Source organism: Phoca vitulina, unplaced genomic scaffold (assembly GCF_004348235.1).
Source record: "Phoca vitulina isolate PV1807 unplaced genomic scaffold, GSC_HSeal_1.0 scaffold39, whole genome shotgun sequence".
Lineage (NCBI taxonomy): Eukaryota > Metazoa > Chordata > Mammalia > Carnivora > Phocidae > Phoca > Phoca vitulina.
Window position 1 is genome coordinate 15,194,171 of NW_022589742.1, and position 18,758 is coordinate 15,212,928.

Genomic DNA, 18,758 nt, shown 5'->3' on the forward strand with positions numbered 1-18,758 from the left:
AACAATTATGCATGCTACATTCGTGGTAGCGCCTTGTAGTTTTCATAGACCTTTCACATATATGAGTTTTCATACTTCTTTACCTCCTTTTATCAAGCCCTAACGGCCATCAGTTGCTAATGGCCCAGTAGCTTAATAGAAGAGAATTGTGCTTTGAGATATAACACTGAAACAGTGTTACAATATAACTCTGTGACCTGCTTCCATATCTTTACCTTTTTACAGTAAAATATATCAGAAAATAAAATTAGTAAATTTGGTGAAATACACAGAAAAGTGGGTCCCTGTTTAAGTTCCTTATTATACTTAAATGTTAGGCGTATGATATTAGAAGTTCTTTCAACAATAGCTTTTTGTTTTTTCCTGTAAGATTAGTCCATTTACTATTAAACATGAAATTTCCTTTTTTTTGTTTTCCTTCCAAAAGACTGGTTACAGATTATCAGAATATCTAGAAATTTTAAGCTAACCATATTTTATAACATTTAGAAAAAAATTTTTTAAGACTTTATTTATTTATTTGTCAGAGAGAGAGCGAGCAAGCAGGGGGAGCTGCAGGCAGAGGGAGGGGGAGAAGCAGGCTCCCCGCCGAGCAGGGAGCCCGATGTGGGACTCGATCCCAGGACCCTGAGATCATGACCTGAGCCAAAGGCGGACGATTAACGACTGAGCCACCCAGGCACCCCAACATTTAGAAATTTTGTAGCATTTTTGACATATTGTTTAGTAAATAAAACCTGAACAGTAGACAGTAGGTAACCAAAGAGGTTAATATGTGTTAAATAACATTTTACATAATGGTAAAATCTAGGATGGCAAATTGATGGTTTTAGAGGATGATAGAAGCTAATAGTTCAAGATTTCTACTCTCTGCCCTGTCAAGATATTGTAGGATTATTTTTTCCTACATTAAGTGTCACTAAAACCAGTTAGGGCTATTTTATTCTGAGAATAGCTTTGTGAGGGGGTTGCTTTTTCCCACATCTCCATCTGCTGGTTTGAGAAACGTGCACTGCTGATGGGGCAGTGTAATAATTGAGAGATAGCTAGCTAGTTAACAGATCACTTTATACAGATAGATTTTATTTATTACTTAAAGTTATGAGCTGAAAGGTTAATGGCTCAAGACCTTTATATGTAAATATTTTGGCAAAACTAGGATTTTTTTAAAACAGATTTTAATAGAGATGATGTTAAAATTAAAGGGGGAGGGGGTACCTGGCTGGTTCCGTTGGCAGAGCATGTGACTCTTGATCTCAGGGTCATGAGTTCAAGCCTCACGTTGGGTGTGGAGCCTACTTAAAAAAATTAAAGGAGGATAAAAGATATTTCAAAGTGTACCACCAGCAGGAGATGTGAAAAGATAAATGTTAAAGCCTGCATATTACAATTGCTATCTAGGTTAAAGACATAATCACTTCAGGATTATATCCTTTTGGGACTCATAATGAATAACTTAATATTTGACTCAGTATTAAAGTTGTTAATTTGTTGAATAACTTTACTTTGAAATTTAAAAAGTTTTAATAAGCCCTATGAAATAGATCTGCCTTTTTATATTGTACTCTCTGCCACTGAAGGTCACAGTTCCTTCTCATAGGAAACCTATTATGGAATCTGACAGCGGAATGTAGAGCTAAAAAATGGACTGTGCTTCAGAGGGCACAGTCTGTGAAAAATGAAGTGTTTGTGCTCACAGTAAACCAGCATCATTAAATAAAACAAAAAGTTCTTGTAATTAAGAAAAGTTCTTGTAATTATAGGTATTAAGATTGCTAGTACATGCATTTAGAAACCAAACCACAAATAAAAATACTAATTTGCCATTAAGCAGCTGACAACCTATTGTATATCTTTAAGGCCTTTAAAAGATTTCTCTCGAGATTTCTCTCGGGACTCTGTAGCTGCTTTTGGTGATAGGGTTTTCTTTCCTTAAGGATTTTATTTTCAAATGTAAATAGTACTTCATGTATGGAAAAGAAGCCTGTTGTTCTTTTTTTTAAAAAAAAAGATTTTATTTATTTATTTGACAGAGAGAGACACAGCGAGAGAGGGAACACAAGCAGGGGGAGTGGGAGAGGGAGAAGCAGGCTTTCCGCTGAGCAGAGAGCCCGACACAGGGCTCGATCCCAGGACTCTGGGATCATGACCTGAGCCGAAGGCAGACGCTTAACGACTGAGCCACCCAGGCGCCCCTGAAGCCTGTTGTTCTTTACAAAATTTTTTAATCTGAAATAATGATGAAGAGTTCTAGCAAATTAGTGGTATTTCATATGAACTATATTAATGGATTATTTTAAAACAAAGATGCAAAGAAAAATGTTTACTGAGCCACTTAATGAAAGTGATCATTGGGACACCTGGGTGGCTCAGTCGGTTAAGCATCTGCTTTCGGCTCAGGTCGTAATCCCAGGGTCCTGGGATCGAGTCCCCCATCGGGCTTGCTCTACCTCTGCTCTCCCCCTCTGACTGACAAACAAACAAACAAGTGTGATTATTTAAAGTGCATACTTTTCTAGAGGACTTTAAAGCTTTGGAGAGATTTTGAGTACTACAACTGCATTTTTACCATTTAGGTTCAAATCCTTATTTGAAAGGTTTTTTTCTCTTGGTTATAAATCTGAATATTTGCACCTGTTGACAATCACTTACAGGTTTATGAACCACATGAAGCACCATTTGGAACTTGAGAAGCAGAACAGTGAGAGCTGGGAAAACCACACCACCTGCCAGCACTGTTACCGTCAGTACCCCACACCGTTCCAGCTGCAGTGTCACATTGAGAGTACACACACGCCCCATGAGTTTTCTAGTAAGTCACAATTTTATGGAAGTCTTGAACAGTAATGATTTTGGTCATCTAAACTGTGAGGAATCCTGAAGAATTCTGATAAGAAACCTAAAAATAAGAAATAGACTTCGGATTTGAGGGCACAGTTGAAAAACAAATTTTAACTTGTACAAACTTTTCAGTAGAATTGCTTGCGAAAACTGAAGTCCTTCTTGTACATAGAAACTTCCTTTTGCATAACTCGTGCATTCATTGTATGTAGGGGGCTAAGTTAGAAAATCAGATTCTCTGGTTTGCAAGTATGAAATCATTGGTCTTGATTTACGCTCTCATAAGAAAAGTAACTGCAGTGATAGTTAAAAATCACAGAGTCTGGGGCTAGCTAGGATTTAAGTTCCAGTTCTGTATCTTAATATAGTTGCGAGATCTCAGGCAAGTTCCTTAATCTTTCTGTGTCTCAGGTTCCTCATCTGACAAATGGGGGTAAGATAGCAGTACTCTGTCAGTGATGGCATGAGAAGTAAGCCGATATAAGTGAAGTCCATGGAACAACATTGCGGAGTTAACAACCATAGAGCTGTTGGAGCCACCACCACGATTACTGTTACTACTTATTGCTGTTGTTGTGGATGTACAAAATGAATCTTTTGTTTATATACATCCATAAAATGGTGTAATGTGTTTTTTTCCACTTTCAGCTATTTGTAAAATCTGTGAATTATCATTTGAAACAGAACATGCTCTTTTGCAACATATGAAGGACACTCATAAACCCGGTGAAATGCCATATATTTGCCAGGTACACATTCATTTTACCATGTACTTAGGTGTTTGTTTTATTTTCATGTGCCACAAAATAGTAGTATTCTATCGCTCTTTTTAACCGTTAGAATAAAATGGATTACTAAAATTGAAGACCCTCTTCAGTAGTGGAAACTCCCTTGACATAACTCTTGTATGTGGAGATGGTGGCTTGGACTTGGACTGGAGGCTGCAGTTTACTGACCCCTCTCCTAGACAGACAAAATGCCCTGCTGGAGAAGACAAATATATGGATTTTCTTACCATGTAGAGAAGAATATAGACATGACAGAGAAATAGGAAATGCTATTAGTTATGGGGAACTCAACTAAATGCTTTGGGACTAGTATTTTTCCAGAATTTGAAGTGGTTCCCAATAAGATAGCAAGATAAGAAAAATTTCCTCTGTCATACCCTGGATGCTATTTAAAATCCAAAGAAAAGAATATTCTATTTTATACAGCAGGACAAACTTTCTAGGACAAGAGATGTCAGAGTTTAAAAATTCAAGCAAGGTAGGGAGGGTAGTAGATCTGAGAAGAAGAAGGAAATCTGGTTATATTTAGGAATATATCCCTAAACTTTGAAAGATAACTTTTCTGTTTCGAAGATTATACTTATTATTTTCAGTGCTAGAATTCTTGGTTGTATAGGCAAGAGAGCTGAATTAGCAGTGCGTAATATTCCTCTAAACAAGTGACTCCTCATTGCTACTTTGATGTAATTGCGTATCAGGTATAAACTTTCAAGTTAAACTAAACCTTCTTTATATTTCTAGGTGTGCCAGTTTAGATCATCAACATTTTCTGATGTAGAAATTCACTTTAGAACATCCCATGAAAACACTAAGAACTTGCTATGTCCATTTTGCCTCAAAGTTAGTAGAATGGCAACTCCCTACATGAATCATTACATGAAGCATCAGGTGAGATTTAGCAGTTATTTGCTCATTTTGTCTTAGTAAAAAGGTAGATATATAAAACTTTGAGCATTTGTTAGATTTGTTCTAAAAGGAAAGTTAAGTGGTTCCAAATGACACAATTAATTTACAATTTATGCTGAATGACTTTTGAAACTTCCACTTCTTTTCTTTGTCTGCTTCCTAGTGGTGATGAGGCTCTTGACTAGTGAAAATACGGAAACAAAGGTAGAAATAGGAACCCTAGAGTGGAAGGGAAAAGGGAAGATGGGTGAAATATTTAAGTTGAATATTTCAGGTGTCTAAGAGTGGTGAAAATGGAAAGGATTTTGAAGGTAGTTAATCAAGAGTAGGGAAAAGGATATGTTTGAACTGGGGAATAAGATTGAGGACTCAATCTTTTTTCCTCCTTCTCTTCAAACTTCATTTCTACTTTCTAGCTTACTTTTCATTATGAAAAGACATGTGGTTGTCATTAGCAACCCAGAATGGTCTTTTGTAGCAGCCAGTGACAAAGGAAATAGCAATGACACTTATTTCTAGATATGTGAACTATGCCAGAGAACTATATTTAGGTTATAACTTGTTTCCTGGATGACTTTTGCCAGTTCTGCTATGTAATTTCTGGGATACCAGTGTTAGTGCTTGTACCTTTCTCTTGAATTCTCATTTTATTCTTGCTGGGTCTTTTACTGACACAATTAGACCATCCTTTAGCTAGGCTGAAAACTTCGATGAAACCGTAAGCCTATTCTTGAGTGTTTGAAAGAGCAGTGGTACCTTTGCCAAAATTAGAAGTCAGTGAGTTTACTTAATGTGATTATGTAATCAAGTTTTGTCTCCTCACTGATCAGCTCATTACATTTTCTTATTATTGATTGCATTGCCATGGCCAGTTTACTCAGCACTGGTGCTAACATTGTTTTCAGTTCCAGTCATTAGATGATCATGAAATCAACTTGTAGTTGTTAATTGAAAAAAAATTACAAAAGTAGAATATCCAAGTACATTCAGGATCACCTGTGTTATGAATGGGATGGTTCCAACATGCTGGTAGGGCATATCACCGTTAAGAACCTCTGGCAAAAATCTTTCTATTCTAGAGTTTCCCCAACAGTTTTCCATCAGATGTTAATAAATGTTCCACTCTAAATTTGCTCCTGGAAAAACAAATGCAGTAAATGGCTAGATTTATAAAATTAACAGTTTTTTATTTTTAAGATTAGAGCTTTTAAAATGCTGGAAAACCTCATAAATCTCCAAGGAAGGGATATTGTACATATTGTTTCCAAGACTTATTTAACCATTTATTTGCACAATACCTATTAACATTTCTTGAGAAATAGTTCGGAAAGCACTGGTCTTGGTTCTCTATTCCATCTTTTGACCTTTGATTTTGTTTTTTTTAAATATTTTATTTATTTATTTGATAGAGAGAGACACAGCGAAAGAGGGAACACAAACAGGGGGAGTGGGAGAGCGAGAAGCAGGCTTCCCGCCGAGCAGGGAGCCCGATGCAGGGCTCGATCCCAGGACCCTGGGATCATGACCTGAGCCGAAGGCAGATGCTTTTTTTTTTTTTTTTTTTTTTTATTTGAGAGAGAGAGAATGAGAGAGAGAGCACATGAGAGGGGGGAGGGTCAGAGGGAGAAGCAGACTCCCCACCGAGCAGGGAGCCCGATGCGGGACTCGATCCAGGGACTCCAGGATCATGACCTGAGCCGAAGGCAGTCGTCCAACCAACTGAGCCACCCAGGCGGAAGGCAGATGCTTAATGATTGAGCCACTCAGGCGCCCCTGACCTTTGATTTTGAAAGGAAGGATGAGATGTAAAACAGTAGCTCTATTTCATTATGAAGCTTTTAACATAGTGCTTTCTGCCATGCTTTCCTAAGCTCCAGAGTGAGATATAGATATAAGGAGAGTAATAGTATCCTTAGAAAGGTAAGAAAGAGATGGATGGACTTGGTATGGGGACTGTGTCTCTTAAGTGCTTTACCTGATCTGTAGTCACTCTTCATACCCTGAATTGTATGTTTAACTTGCCATGTGTATAGGAAAGAGTTAACCCAGCAGGTCTGAGTTCTTCAAATCGTGTACATTTTCAGAAGGGTCTACTTGCATACTTGCATAATTGGCCCTTGGCTAACTCCTGGAAATGGAGCCTTTGTTATTAATTGATGAGTGTTTTGCATGCCTGGAACCTTGAGCCATATTGTACCAGCTTTTCTAGATCATTTGTACAAAAAGTATGATTATGGTGAGCACCTGCTTTTCTTCTGGAAGACTGAAGATTTGGTAACTGAACCCCTTAAAAAAAAAAAAAAACCTGGCCTCTTAGACTCAAGAGAGCTTTCCTGGTAAAAAGCACTTCATACATGTTGCTGCAGTTAGTTGCTGGGGGATTGATTCAGGCGTGTCCTCTGCAGCTCCATTGGGAGAGGGCGCTTGGAAGCTGGTGCCAGTATCCTCCAGACTCCACCCAATGCACTTTTTTCCTTTATTAATCCTGCTCTGTATCCTTTCACTATAATAAATCCTATCTATGAGTATAACAACTTCTAAGTCCTGTAAGTTCTACTGCATCATCAAACCTGGGAGGAGTCTTGAGGACTACTGACACACCATTGGGGCCCAGTTTTTGTGAGTTTGGGGTACCTAAGAGGTAGGCAGTCAGCAGTCAACAGATGAAAGACTCTGTTAATCAGAAGGATCATCGGGCATTTTTGAAAGCACTTGCAATTTACACAGTTCACAAAAGACTCAAAAACCATAACTGAGCAGGACTATACTTGTAATTGAGGTAATATAAGTGTGATTTTAGGTATTAGGAATTATTGAATATATGGCTCATTTTATTCTTTTTAAAGACTTTAGTTGTAACCTTTTCCTAAAAAGAACATATTATCGGGGCGCCTGGATGGCTCAGTCGTTAAGCATCTGCCCTCGGCTCAGGTCATGATCCCGGGGTCCTGGGATCAAGCCCCACATCGGGCTCCCTGCTCGGTGGGAAGCCTGCTTCTCCCTCTCCCACTCCCCCTGCTTGTGTTCTCTGTCTCTCTCTCTCTCTCTCTCTCTCTGTCAAATAAATAAAATCTTTTAAAAAAACCATATTATCATGTCCTAAGTGATTTTAGAGCTAACAAATACAGTTCACACAATTTTTAAGAAAGGATGAGGGATTTTAGATATGTTAAATATTCTTATTAGATCTTTATAAAAATCACAAGTAGTTAATATATACTAATCACTTGCCATATGACAGTCACAGTGTTTTTACTTGCATTATTTTGTTTAGTCTTCTCGACCACCCTACAAAACAGGTATCTGATCATTTCATTGATAAGGAAACAAAGCTTTATAGAGAATAAGTTACTTGCCCAATATCATATTCTCTAATAAATGGTAGAGCCAAAAATAGACTTAAAGCCCAAGGTTTTATCATAGAGTCATATCCTTTACTGACACTGTCTCAAAGCAGGTATTACAGATAGTCAGAATTAGCCTTGAAAATTCCTCAAATCACCCAAACAATACAGTATGTTTGTCAAAACGTTCAACCCGGACAGGTTATTCTCTATCCTTGGAACAGATCACCAATTTTTTGGTTGAATGTCATATTATTTAAGATGTACTGTATTATCCTTCTTACCACATCTCAAGCATACATGCATAAGAGAGATATGCAAGACTTGAGTCCAACTAAGGGAATAGTAGATGAATGTCTCCCATCCCAGGGCTCTGGGTAAATGCTCATTGAATGAAATGGCAGACATTTTGAATTAGTTAAATTGTGCCTGCTTCTCATGTGCACACTCTGTCAGTCTCTTGCTGTCTTCCTCACTATTTATTTAACAAATATTTATTGAGTGCTTAATATATGCCAGGGACTGTTTTACAGAAGTGAACAAAGCAAAGTTTGTGCTCTCTGGAATTTGCATTGTAGTGGAAAAAGTATGTGTATTATGTCTGAATGTATATGTATGCCAGCTGGTGATAAATACCGTGGGAAGAAAGCATGTGAGGGTTGGAAGTGCCAGGACTTAGGAGGTGAGGAGCCCTTTCTGTTTTATATATGGTGGTGGGGGGGTCAAAGAGAGCCTCTCCAGAGAAAATAAGCGGGTTAGCTGTGTGGATATCTGGGAGAGAACATTCCAAGGACAGGGTACAGTAAGTAGGCAGTGAGTTGAGCATATATATATAGATGTTCAAGGAGCAGCAAGGCCAGTGTGGCCGGAGCATGGTAAACAAGTGGGAGGAAGAGTGGTGGTAGGAAAGATTGTACCATAGAGTGCAGAGCAGATGCTGTAGGGTCTTGTGAGCCAGAGTTAGGGTTTTGGTATGTATGGAAAGCCACTGGAGGCTTTAAGCATGTGAGAGATGACTCCGGCAGCTGTGGAGAGAAGAGACTGTTAGGAGGAAAGAGTGGAAACAAGAAGGCAGGAGGCGATTGTCAGAGTCCAGGTGAGTGGCTTGGACTGATATGGTGGCTGAACAGATGAAAAAAGTGGAAAGATTGTTCCTGAAGGTAGAGCTGACAGGTTTTATTAATGGGTTGGTGGATGTGGGGTGTGAGAGAAAGACAAGAGTTAAGAGTTACCGAGTTCTTTTGTCCTGAGCCACTGCCAAGAATGGTGTTCGCATATATTGAGATATTGGGAAGACTAGGCAAGGAACAGATTTTTTTTTTCTTTGCAGGGTATATGGGGGGAAATCTAGAGTTCAGTTTTGTCCATGTTGATTTGAAATGCCTATTAGATATCAAGTAGTGATGTCGAGTAGGCAATTGGATGGGTACTATTTAAAATCATGAAACTGGATGAGATATAGGTACAGGCAGAGAAGAGACTTCTGGGAACTGTACTCTGGGGAATTTTCTATCTGTCCTCTTATATTGCTGTCTCTTTCTTGACTGAGATCTTTTTCCCTCTTCCCTTCTCTCTCTCGAGCACATATTAGGTGAATCTGTTTACATTGCCTGTACCTGTGAGACGATCCGATGCACCATACTTCTCAAATTGTCTTAAAAATGAAACTAAAACAGGGCGCCTGGGTGGCTCAGTTGGTTAAGCAACTGCCTTCGGCTCAGGTCATGATCCTGGAGTCCCGGGATCGAGTCCCACATCGGGCTCCCTGCTCGGCAGGGAGTCTGCTTCTCCCTCTGACCCTCCTCCCTCTCATGCTCTCTGTCTCTCATTCTCTCTCTCTCAGATAAATAAATAAAATCTTTAAAAAAAAAAAATGAAACTAAAACAGTAATATACAAACATATTTCTATATTGCCTTGAGATTTTTTAAAAGATTTTATTTATTTGACAAGAGAGAGAGCGCGCACAAGCAGGGGGAGCGGCAGGCAGAGGGAGAGGGAGAAGCAGACTCCCTGCTGAGCAGGGAGCCCGATGCGGGGCTCTATCCCAGGACCCCGGGATCATGACCTGAGCCGAAGGCAGGCGCTTAACCGACTGAGCCACCCACGCGCCCCTGCTTTGAAATTTTTAAAGAACTTTATATTTATCAAATGCCTGCTGTGCACCATTAACTGCTAGTTACTTTCGTTTATGTTAACTCATTTGCTTTTCCTAAGTGATTAGTTGTGCTTTACATGGAAATAGGGACGGGCCTGTGGAGATGTAGCTTTGGAGAAAACATTCTTTTGCATTTGTATGTTCTAAATTTACATATAAATATAAAATGTATTTTTTAATTAGTGAGAGCGTATACATAAAGATTGCAGTTGATAATATATACTAGAAGACCAACTAGCTGTGAGCAAATGACTTAGATCTCTCTTGGGTCCTAATTCCCATTGATAAAATAATAATAGGCCTGAGTTTGAGAAGGGACCTAGTCAAGGGGTTCTCTGACAGTAGATTGGGATCCGTTGTTCTGATTTGTACTTCTACACCCATGCTGTCCAATAGCACACCCACTAGCCACCTGTGTCTATTTAAATCTAAATTAATGAAATTTGTTTGGCGGTAGGAATTTCAGTTTTTTATGAAACATAGAAATTTTAAAAACTAAAGATAACTTGGTCTTTTCTAGGATTAAAAATTAACTCATTTTCACGGTATCGTGTGCTTGAATGGTTTATACTTCAAATTTATAATTAAAACTTTCACACTACAAAGGTATAGGACTCATCACATTTTAAACTAACTGATATAATTTTCATTTTGATTGCCTATATGGTAACAAAAACTTTTTTTTTTTTAAGATTTTTTTTTTTAGGTAATCTCTACATCTGATGTGGGACTCCAACTTAAAAACCTGAGATCAAGAGTTACTGTATGCTCTACCGACTGAGCCATCCAGGCGCCCCACAAATACTTTTGAAACTCAAATACTAATGCAAGCAGTGTTTTTAAAAATGAAATAACATTTTGGCATTATTTATGATGGGATATGGTAAAATACTGGTTTTTAAAAATTATTTAGCAATTACAATTAAGAGCAACTTCAGGTCCCAGGATTTGTAGTGGTAGAAGTTATTATTTCTGATAGTATTTTTAATGTTTTTTGTAAACAGAAAAAAGGAGTTCATCGTTGTACAAAATGCAGACTGCAATTTTTGACCTGCAAAGAGAAACTGGATCACAAGACCCAGCATCGGACCTTTATAAAGCCTAAAGAGCTAGAAGGATTGCCTCCTGGTACAAAAGTGAGTTTTAAATATGTTGTATTTTAACATTTCGTGTGGTAATCGAAATAAATTCCTGCCTGGCTTTATCTGTAATATTAAAAATTAACTTCTGCTTCTCGTTAAGATTTAATTTTAGGTTTTGTCATTCTTTTTTAAAGATTTTATTTATTTATTTGTCAGAGAGAGAGCACAAGCAGGGGGAGTGGCAGGCAGAGGGACAAGCAGGTTCCCCACTGAGCAAAGAACCTGATACGGGACTCGATCCCAGTATCCTGGGATCATGACCCAAGCAGAAGGCAGACACAACCGATTGAGCCAGCCAGGCGTCCCTTAGGTTTTGTCATTCTTATGTTTGGAAAGAAAAACTAATATCCATTTTTTTTTTTTAGTTAGTTGACACATGCTATATTGGAGCATATTCCTTTATAGTGAGTGCAACTAGATTAACTGTAGACTGAGTCAGTGAGTTGTTTCAGTACTCTATAGGCTGTTCGTGAGCTTTTCCAGCATATATGTCTGCTTCAGCTGCTAAGGTTAAGAATCATGTTTATTTTATCTTTGTGTCCCTAGCATCTATCATAGTGCCTTGAATGCCGTACTTTGTTGAAGTTGGTATTACTGAGTCTACTCTCAGTTCCTTATATATTCTGTATACAAGTCTCTTATTAGAAATATGACTTGCGGGATGTCTGGGTGGCTCGGTTGGTTAAGTGCCTGCCTTCAGCTGGTCATGATCCCAGGGTCCTGGGATTGAGTCCTGCATCCAGCTCCTTGCTCAGTGGGGAGCCTACTTCTCCCTCTGCCTGCTGCCCATCCTGCTTGTGCACTCTCTCGCGTGCTTGCTCTCTCTCTCTCTCTCTCTCTGACAAATAAATAAATAAAATATCTTTTTAAAAAAGAAATATGATTTGCAAATACTTTCTCTCATTGTGTGGATTGTCTTGTCACTTTCTTAACAGTGTCCTTTGAAACACAAGAGTCTAAAATTTTTATGAAGTCCATTTAATCTATTTTTTCTTTGGTCGTTGTGCTTTTGCTATCCTATCTAAGGAGTCATTGCCCAGCCCCAAATTATGGAGATTTCCTCCTATGTTTTCTTCTAAGAGTTTTGTAGTTTTAGCTCTTATAATTTGATCCTTGATACATTTTGCGTTAGTTTTTATATCTAGTATGAGGTAGGGGTCAAAATTCATTCTTTTGCATGTAGATATCCAGTTGTGCTAGCACCATTTGTTTGAAAAGACTATTGTTTCCTCCACTGAGTTGTTTTGGTATCCTTGTCAAAAACCAATGGACTATAATGTCAAGGCATACAGTGAACTTTTTAATATTAATGCGATGGTTTATTTTCTAAAATATGTATATATTTTGCCTTCATTTTTATAGGTTACTATTCGAGCCTCAATTGGACCGCTTCATTCAAAACCGGTTACATCATCTCCCAGTAGTAGTGTTCCAAGCACTTCTTCTTTTCAGCTCTCACCTGTGAAGTCTAAAAGTATAACTGCTAAAAATTCCACAAAATCTAATACAAGTAAATCTAAGACAAGTAAGCTTCATGGAACTAAACCTAATACCAGTAAGCAAGGTAGAGGTGCATGTAAATGCAAGACTAAAATCTCTTACAAGCAAAAGAAACAACGCAACAGAAAGAATAAAATCAGCATGGCTTTGAAGAACTTAAGGTAATATCTTTTATTCCAGATATATAATACTAATTGAATATTAAATATTAAAGGTTATTTTAATATAATTTACCATATCACAAAGGTCCCTTGCACGGTTACATGCTGATCACTTGTCTGGCATAAAGGCTAAGCAGATAAAAAAAAGGTACTCTTTACAACTGCTGAGCAGAACTGGAATTAGTGTTCATTGTATAATTATCATCAATTACACTAATCTATTTTGTGCTTATATCTTGTGATAGTTAAATTGATTAATGTGATCCTTTTTATTCCAGGTGTTTGATTTTTGACACTTTATTCTAGCTTATTGTTTCAAATCAAATTTTCAAATTATGTCTCTACTTAAAGATGTTAATTTAAACATTTTAGCTTTAGTTAATAAAACATGAATAAGGCTTTACCTTATTATTTTTGTTTCATGATATATTTTCATCTTTTTTTTTTTTCTGTCTCTACAAGGTTTCGTCGGGGAGTTCACAAGTGCATTGAGTGTCATTCCAAAATAAAAGATTTTGCAAGCCACTTTTCAATATATATCCACTGTAATTTCTGCAAATACAACACTAACTGTAACAAAGCCTTTATAAATCACATGGTGAGGTAAGTTAAACATGTACACCACCAATCAAAATTCCCATTTGTTTGTTTTTTAAAAATAAAGTTGTCCTAATAGTTGTCATGTCAAGGAGCTAAAAGGATTGAGCAATAGGGAACTTCTAGGATATTACTTAATATTATTTTCCAACATAATAAATCATGAAATTAGGGGGACAGAAATTTTTAAGAACAGTTAGACCAATGAAATTAGAATAGGTTTGGGAAATTTGTTTTTCTAAGTCTTTTAAAAAGTGGTTATTCTCAAACATAAAAATGTTTAATGTTTTCAAAATATTTATCACATAAATACGTGTAACCCCATGAGTGTTATCCTCTTCAAAGCAGTCACTTTGAGAGACTTCAGGTTTGTCAAAGATGCTAAGAATTTCTCCCCCTCCTTCTCCCCCCTTCCTTTCATCCATCTTTCTGTCCATTAGTCATTCAAGCCATTTATCTTTGCATTCAACAATGAAATGTGAAATGAGAGACTATAGGGATATTCTAGTCATGATGCTACTGTTAGAATTCCTTTTCATACATCAATTCAATTTATCTTATTTGAGTACCTACCGTGTACTCTATGCTAGAGAAAGACGTCAGAGACCACATTACTTTCATTTGGACCTCATTAGTAGCAGCTTACTTTATTCTTTCAGGAAGGATTTATTTAAATACATAAAAATTATTCAGATATAAATATGCTAAGTTGATTATTCAAACTGAGGTAGTTCCATTTATTTTCAGTCAGAAATAACTAATAAAAGTGGTTTTCGTGCAGAGCATAAGACCTCTGTTCTATGTTGTACCCCCTTCCTTACCAGTGTCCCAACTTAGCTCATCATATACAGTATTCATTTTGAATTCTCATTACCTCATGATTTTTAGAGTCTTGACCCTTCTTTCCAGTCCAGCTGCACCAATCTAACTTCCTATCAGCCTCACCCTTAAGGTCATCTGTTTTGAATGTTGCTTGCTTTTTATCCTAGAATCCTTTTCATATTCAGACATGTTTAACCTTGCTATCCGTGAATCTCTTATCCTTTTCAATCTTTTGCCGTGCTCCTTTCCAAACTACCAAACTGCACTTGATTTAATTAGCTCTGAATTTGTGATTTTTAACTTTAATTTCGTTCTGTGTTTTTAAAAATACCTCTTTGGTTTTTTTTAACTACAACATCTGTTTAAATCCTTTTCAATACCCTCAAGATTTTATTCTAGTCTCTTTGTTGTTAGTCTTGTTCCTACTAATTACTCAGAGGTCATCCTTCTCATTTTTCCCAAGATTAACTTTTTTCTACCTCAGGTTTTTCTCCCTTTATCCAGACATAAATCTCAGAAAAGGACATTTCTCACTTTTTGAAAGCAAATACTGCCCCTCATCTCTTCCATTTTCCCCACAACCTTGTTCAGTTATTTTGTGTCTTCATTTCATCTCTTCTTCTCTACCACATTCCTTCTGCCTGCACATATTTTCAGGCATTTTTTTTAGGATGAAGGAGATTTGCCTTCACTGTGCATATTTTTTGTCTTCCTTTTACTGTCAACATTTTAAAGAGTTTCTTTACTACCTATTTGCCACTTCTTTACCCTTTGTAATTTGAGTATCACCCCCACCTATTAGTTAAAGCTGCCCCTTTAAAAATTATCAGTCATATCCTAATCACTAAATGTACTCACTAATTTCCATTCTTACTTTTCTGTGACTTCTTGAGAATATTTGATGCTTTTGATCACTCACTTTTGAAAATCTCAACTTCTCTTAATATGTTACCATAATTTTTTTCTTCCCTTTTGGCTACTCCTCTATTTCATTACCTTTTCTTTTTTTTCCTCATTTTTTTACTTTTTAAGTTTTTCATTTTAAAACCTGTATAGTTAACATACAGTGTTATATTAGTTTCAGGTGTACAGTATAGTGATTCAACAATTCCATACATTACTCAGTGCGCATCATGATAAGTGTGCTCTTATTCCCCATCACCTATCCCACCCTCCCCCCCCCCCCCCCCCCCCCGGTAACCATCAGTTTGTTCTCTGTAGTTAAGAGTCTGTTTCTTGGTTTTGTCTCTTTTTTACCTTTGCTCATTTGCTTTTTTCTTAAATTCCACATATGAGTGAGATCATATGGTGTTTGTCTTTCTCTGACTTATTTCGCCTGGCATTATACTCTCTAGCTCCATCCACGTCATTGCAAATGGCAAGATTTCATTCTTTTTATGGCTGAATAATATTCCATTGTGTATATATATACATCTTTATCATTCATCTGTCAGTGGACACTTGGGCTGCTTGCATAGTTTGGCTGTTATAAATAATGCTGCAATAACATAGCGGTGCATGTATCCCTTTGAATTAGTGTTTTGCATTTTTTTGGGCAAAAACCCAGTAGCGCAATTACTGGATCCTAGGGTAGTTCAATTTTTAACTTTTGAGGAGCCTCCATACTGTTTTCCACAGTGGCTGCACCAGTTTGCATCCCACCGACAGTGCACGAGGGTTCCTTTTTCTACACAATCTTGCCAACACTTGTTGTTTCTTGTGTTTTTGATCTTAGCCATTCTGACCGGTATGAGGTGATATCTCATTGCAGTTTTGATTCGCATTTCCCTGATAATGAGTGATGTTGAGCATCTTTTCATGTGTCTGTTAGCCATCTGGAGGTCTTCTTTGGAGAAATGTCTGTTCATGTCTTCTGCCCATTTTTTGATTGGATTATTTGGTTTTTGGGTGTTGAGTTGTATCAGTTCTTTATATATTTTGGATACTAACCCTTTATTTGATACGTCATTTGCAAATATCTTCTCCCATTCAGTAGATTGCCTTTATTTCCTTACCTTTTCTTTTTTTCAACTCTTCTTGCCTCCTTACATTCCTTTTCTTGGTACCTTAATCACTCAGAATTTTGTTTTACCTTTCAACTGTAAATCCTCCAGTTTCAATGCTGAGTTCTCCTGAGATCCATCTCTTCATCAGTTTGATAGATATTTTCGTCTTTGACCCACTGGCATCTATAAAGAACAAAAATAAGTCAAACATCACTGTCTGTCTGGGATCCAAACTACCATCACCCCAATACTCTTTAAGCTCAGTTTGTCTCAGTTTGTCTCAAGGTGTCATTTGCGGAAATGTGGAGCATCAACTGAAAATAATACACGTTTCTGAAGCCTATGGTGCTCTCTTGATCTGCCACCATTCATAATGGCTTCCTGAATGTCCACCTTCTGCAATTTATCACTCTGCCTCCCAACTACTGCAGGGCTTTCTATACCTTGGTTGCTCTAAACCAGGCCCCAGCAAATCTTTCTCTCAGTATACTGCTGGGAAGAATGCTGGTATTTTGTTAATTTAAGTATAATTAACATACAGTTGTATTAGTTTCTGGAGTACAATATAATGATTCAACAATTCTGTACATTGCTCAGTGCTCATCAAGATAATTGTACTCTTTTTTTAAGATTTTATTTACTTATTTGGGAGAGAGTGAGAGAGAACACAAGCAGGGCAGGGGAGAGGGAGAGGGAGAAGCAGATATAACATTTGCACATTTCTTCTCCCATTTAGTAGGATGCCTTTTTGTTTTGCTGATGGTTTCCTCTGCTGTGCAAAGGCTTTTTATTTTGAGGGCCCCTGGGTGGCTCGGTCAGTCAGGCTTCCGACTCTTGCTCTCAGCTCAGGTCTTGATCTCAGGGTCAGGTGAGTTCAGGCCCTGTGTTCCACACTGGGCATGGAGCTTACTTTAAAAAATAAAAAAAGCTTTTTATTTTGGTGTAGCCCCAATAGTTTAATTTTGCTTTTGTTTCCCTTGCCTGAGGGGACATATCTAGAAAAATGTTTCTACAGCTGATGTCAAAGAAATTACTGCCTATGTTTTCTTCTAGGAATTTTATGGCTTCAGGTCTCACATTAGGTCGTTAATCCATTTTGAGTTTATTTTTGTGTATGGTGTAGGAAAGTGGTCAGGTTTCATTCTTTTGCATGTAGCTGTCCAGTTTTTGTAGCACCATTTGTCAAAGATACTGTCTTTACCCCCATTGTATATTCTTACCTCCTTTGTCATGGATTAATTGACCATGTTAAGTGTGGGTTTATTGCTGGGCTCTCTGTTCTGTTCCATTGATCTATGTGTGTGTGTTTGTGCCAGTAACAGACTGTGTTGATCACTACAGCTTTCTCGTGTATCTTGAAATCTGGAATTGGGATACCTCGAGCTTTGTTCTTTTTCAAGATTGCTTTGGCTGTTCGATGTCCTTTGCGGTTCCATACAAACTTTAGGATTATTTTTTCCAGTTATGTGAAAAATGTTGTTGGTATTTTGATAGCAATTATGAATGCTGGTCTTTTATTCTGTGCCAAACACATGGCTGCCCCAATGGAGCTTTAATTCTGCCCCTAATTTGTAGGAGATTAAATTGGAAAATATTTTTAGTGTTTCTTAAACCCATGGTCATTCTGTCCTCCTGCCTCCCATTTTCCATAGGTTCTTCAGCTGTCTTCTAGGACCTCCAATACCATTCTATCCCAAAATATTCCCAGTTGGCCTCAGGTTTCCTTTATAACCTTTTCCTAATTTCCAGTGAGCCCCAACCTTGCACTGCATTGTTATCACACACATGGAGCACTTACTCATTATTAGCCTCATAAAGAACTGGAAGTATCCACTTCTGCTTTTCTAAGGGCCTTTGCATTTCTCCTAATTCAGTGGTGTCTTGCTTCCTTTGTTGCCTCAGGTACCTCCCTCTGAATGGTACACCCTGACCCAGTGTGGACTTTTGTCATAGACTTGAGCTCTGTACCTACAGAGTCTCATTTTCTTAGAGGTTGAGTACCTTTATTCCCAGCCCACACCGACTCTGTAACAAGTCAGGCCCCCCAAATTAATCTTCCCCAACATATAGTTTGTTTCATATTCAATATCTAAAGTGGTTTTCCATATTCTTTGTTATTCCTTGGACTGCTCCCCTTCTTCCCTCTCAGTTTACCTTCTTCTGTGAAGAATATGATCACCACAGCCACTCATAGGAATCATTCCTTCCTTTGAGTTCTGTACCATTGAGCTATTCTGCCTCATATTAAATATGTGTCTTATCTACTTGAGAGAGCAGTTCTTTGTATTCAGCATGGCACCTATTCTGCAGCTATTTTCATGGGATTATAGCTAGCCAGAATCATTTTTTTTCCCATGCGTACATGGTACGCTGGTGATAGTTACCTTTTGTCTAATGATAATCATTGACCTGGTGTGTTGGCTGGTTTGGGTCTGTCAGTGCAAGCTAGGGCAGCTAGTGTTTCTCAAACTTTAGCTTGCATAAGAATTCACCT

General features: G+C 37.7%; 1 protein-coding gene across 3 annotated transcripts in view; it reads left to right on the forward strand.

Annotated features, from left to right (window-relative positions):
• Positions 1-18,758, forward strand: part of ZNF280C (zinc finger protein 280C) — a 61,744-nt gene that overhangs the window by 34,795 nt on the left and 8,191 nt on the right. For all 3 annotated transcript variants that reach the window (XM_032428306.1, XM_032428308.1, XM_032428307.1), the window contains 6 exons: positions 2,655-2,812; positions 3,490-3,590; positions 4,371-4,517; positions 11,041-11,172; positions 12,541-12,839; positions 13,302-13,442. In XM_032428306.1, coding sequence (XP_032284197.1) covers positions 2,655-2,812; positions 3,490-3,590; positions 4,371-4,517; positions 11,041-11,172; positions 12,541-12,839; positions 13,302-13,442 — 978 coding nt within the window. The remainder of the gene's footprint in view (positions 1-2,654; positions 2,813-3,489; positions 3,591-4,370; positions 4,518-11,040; positions 11,173-12,540; positions 12,840-13,301; positions 13,443-18,758) is intronic.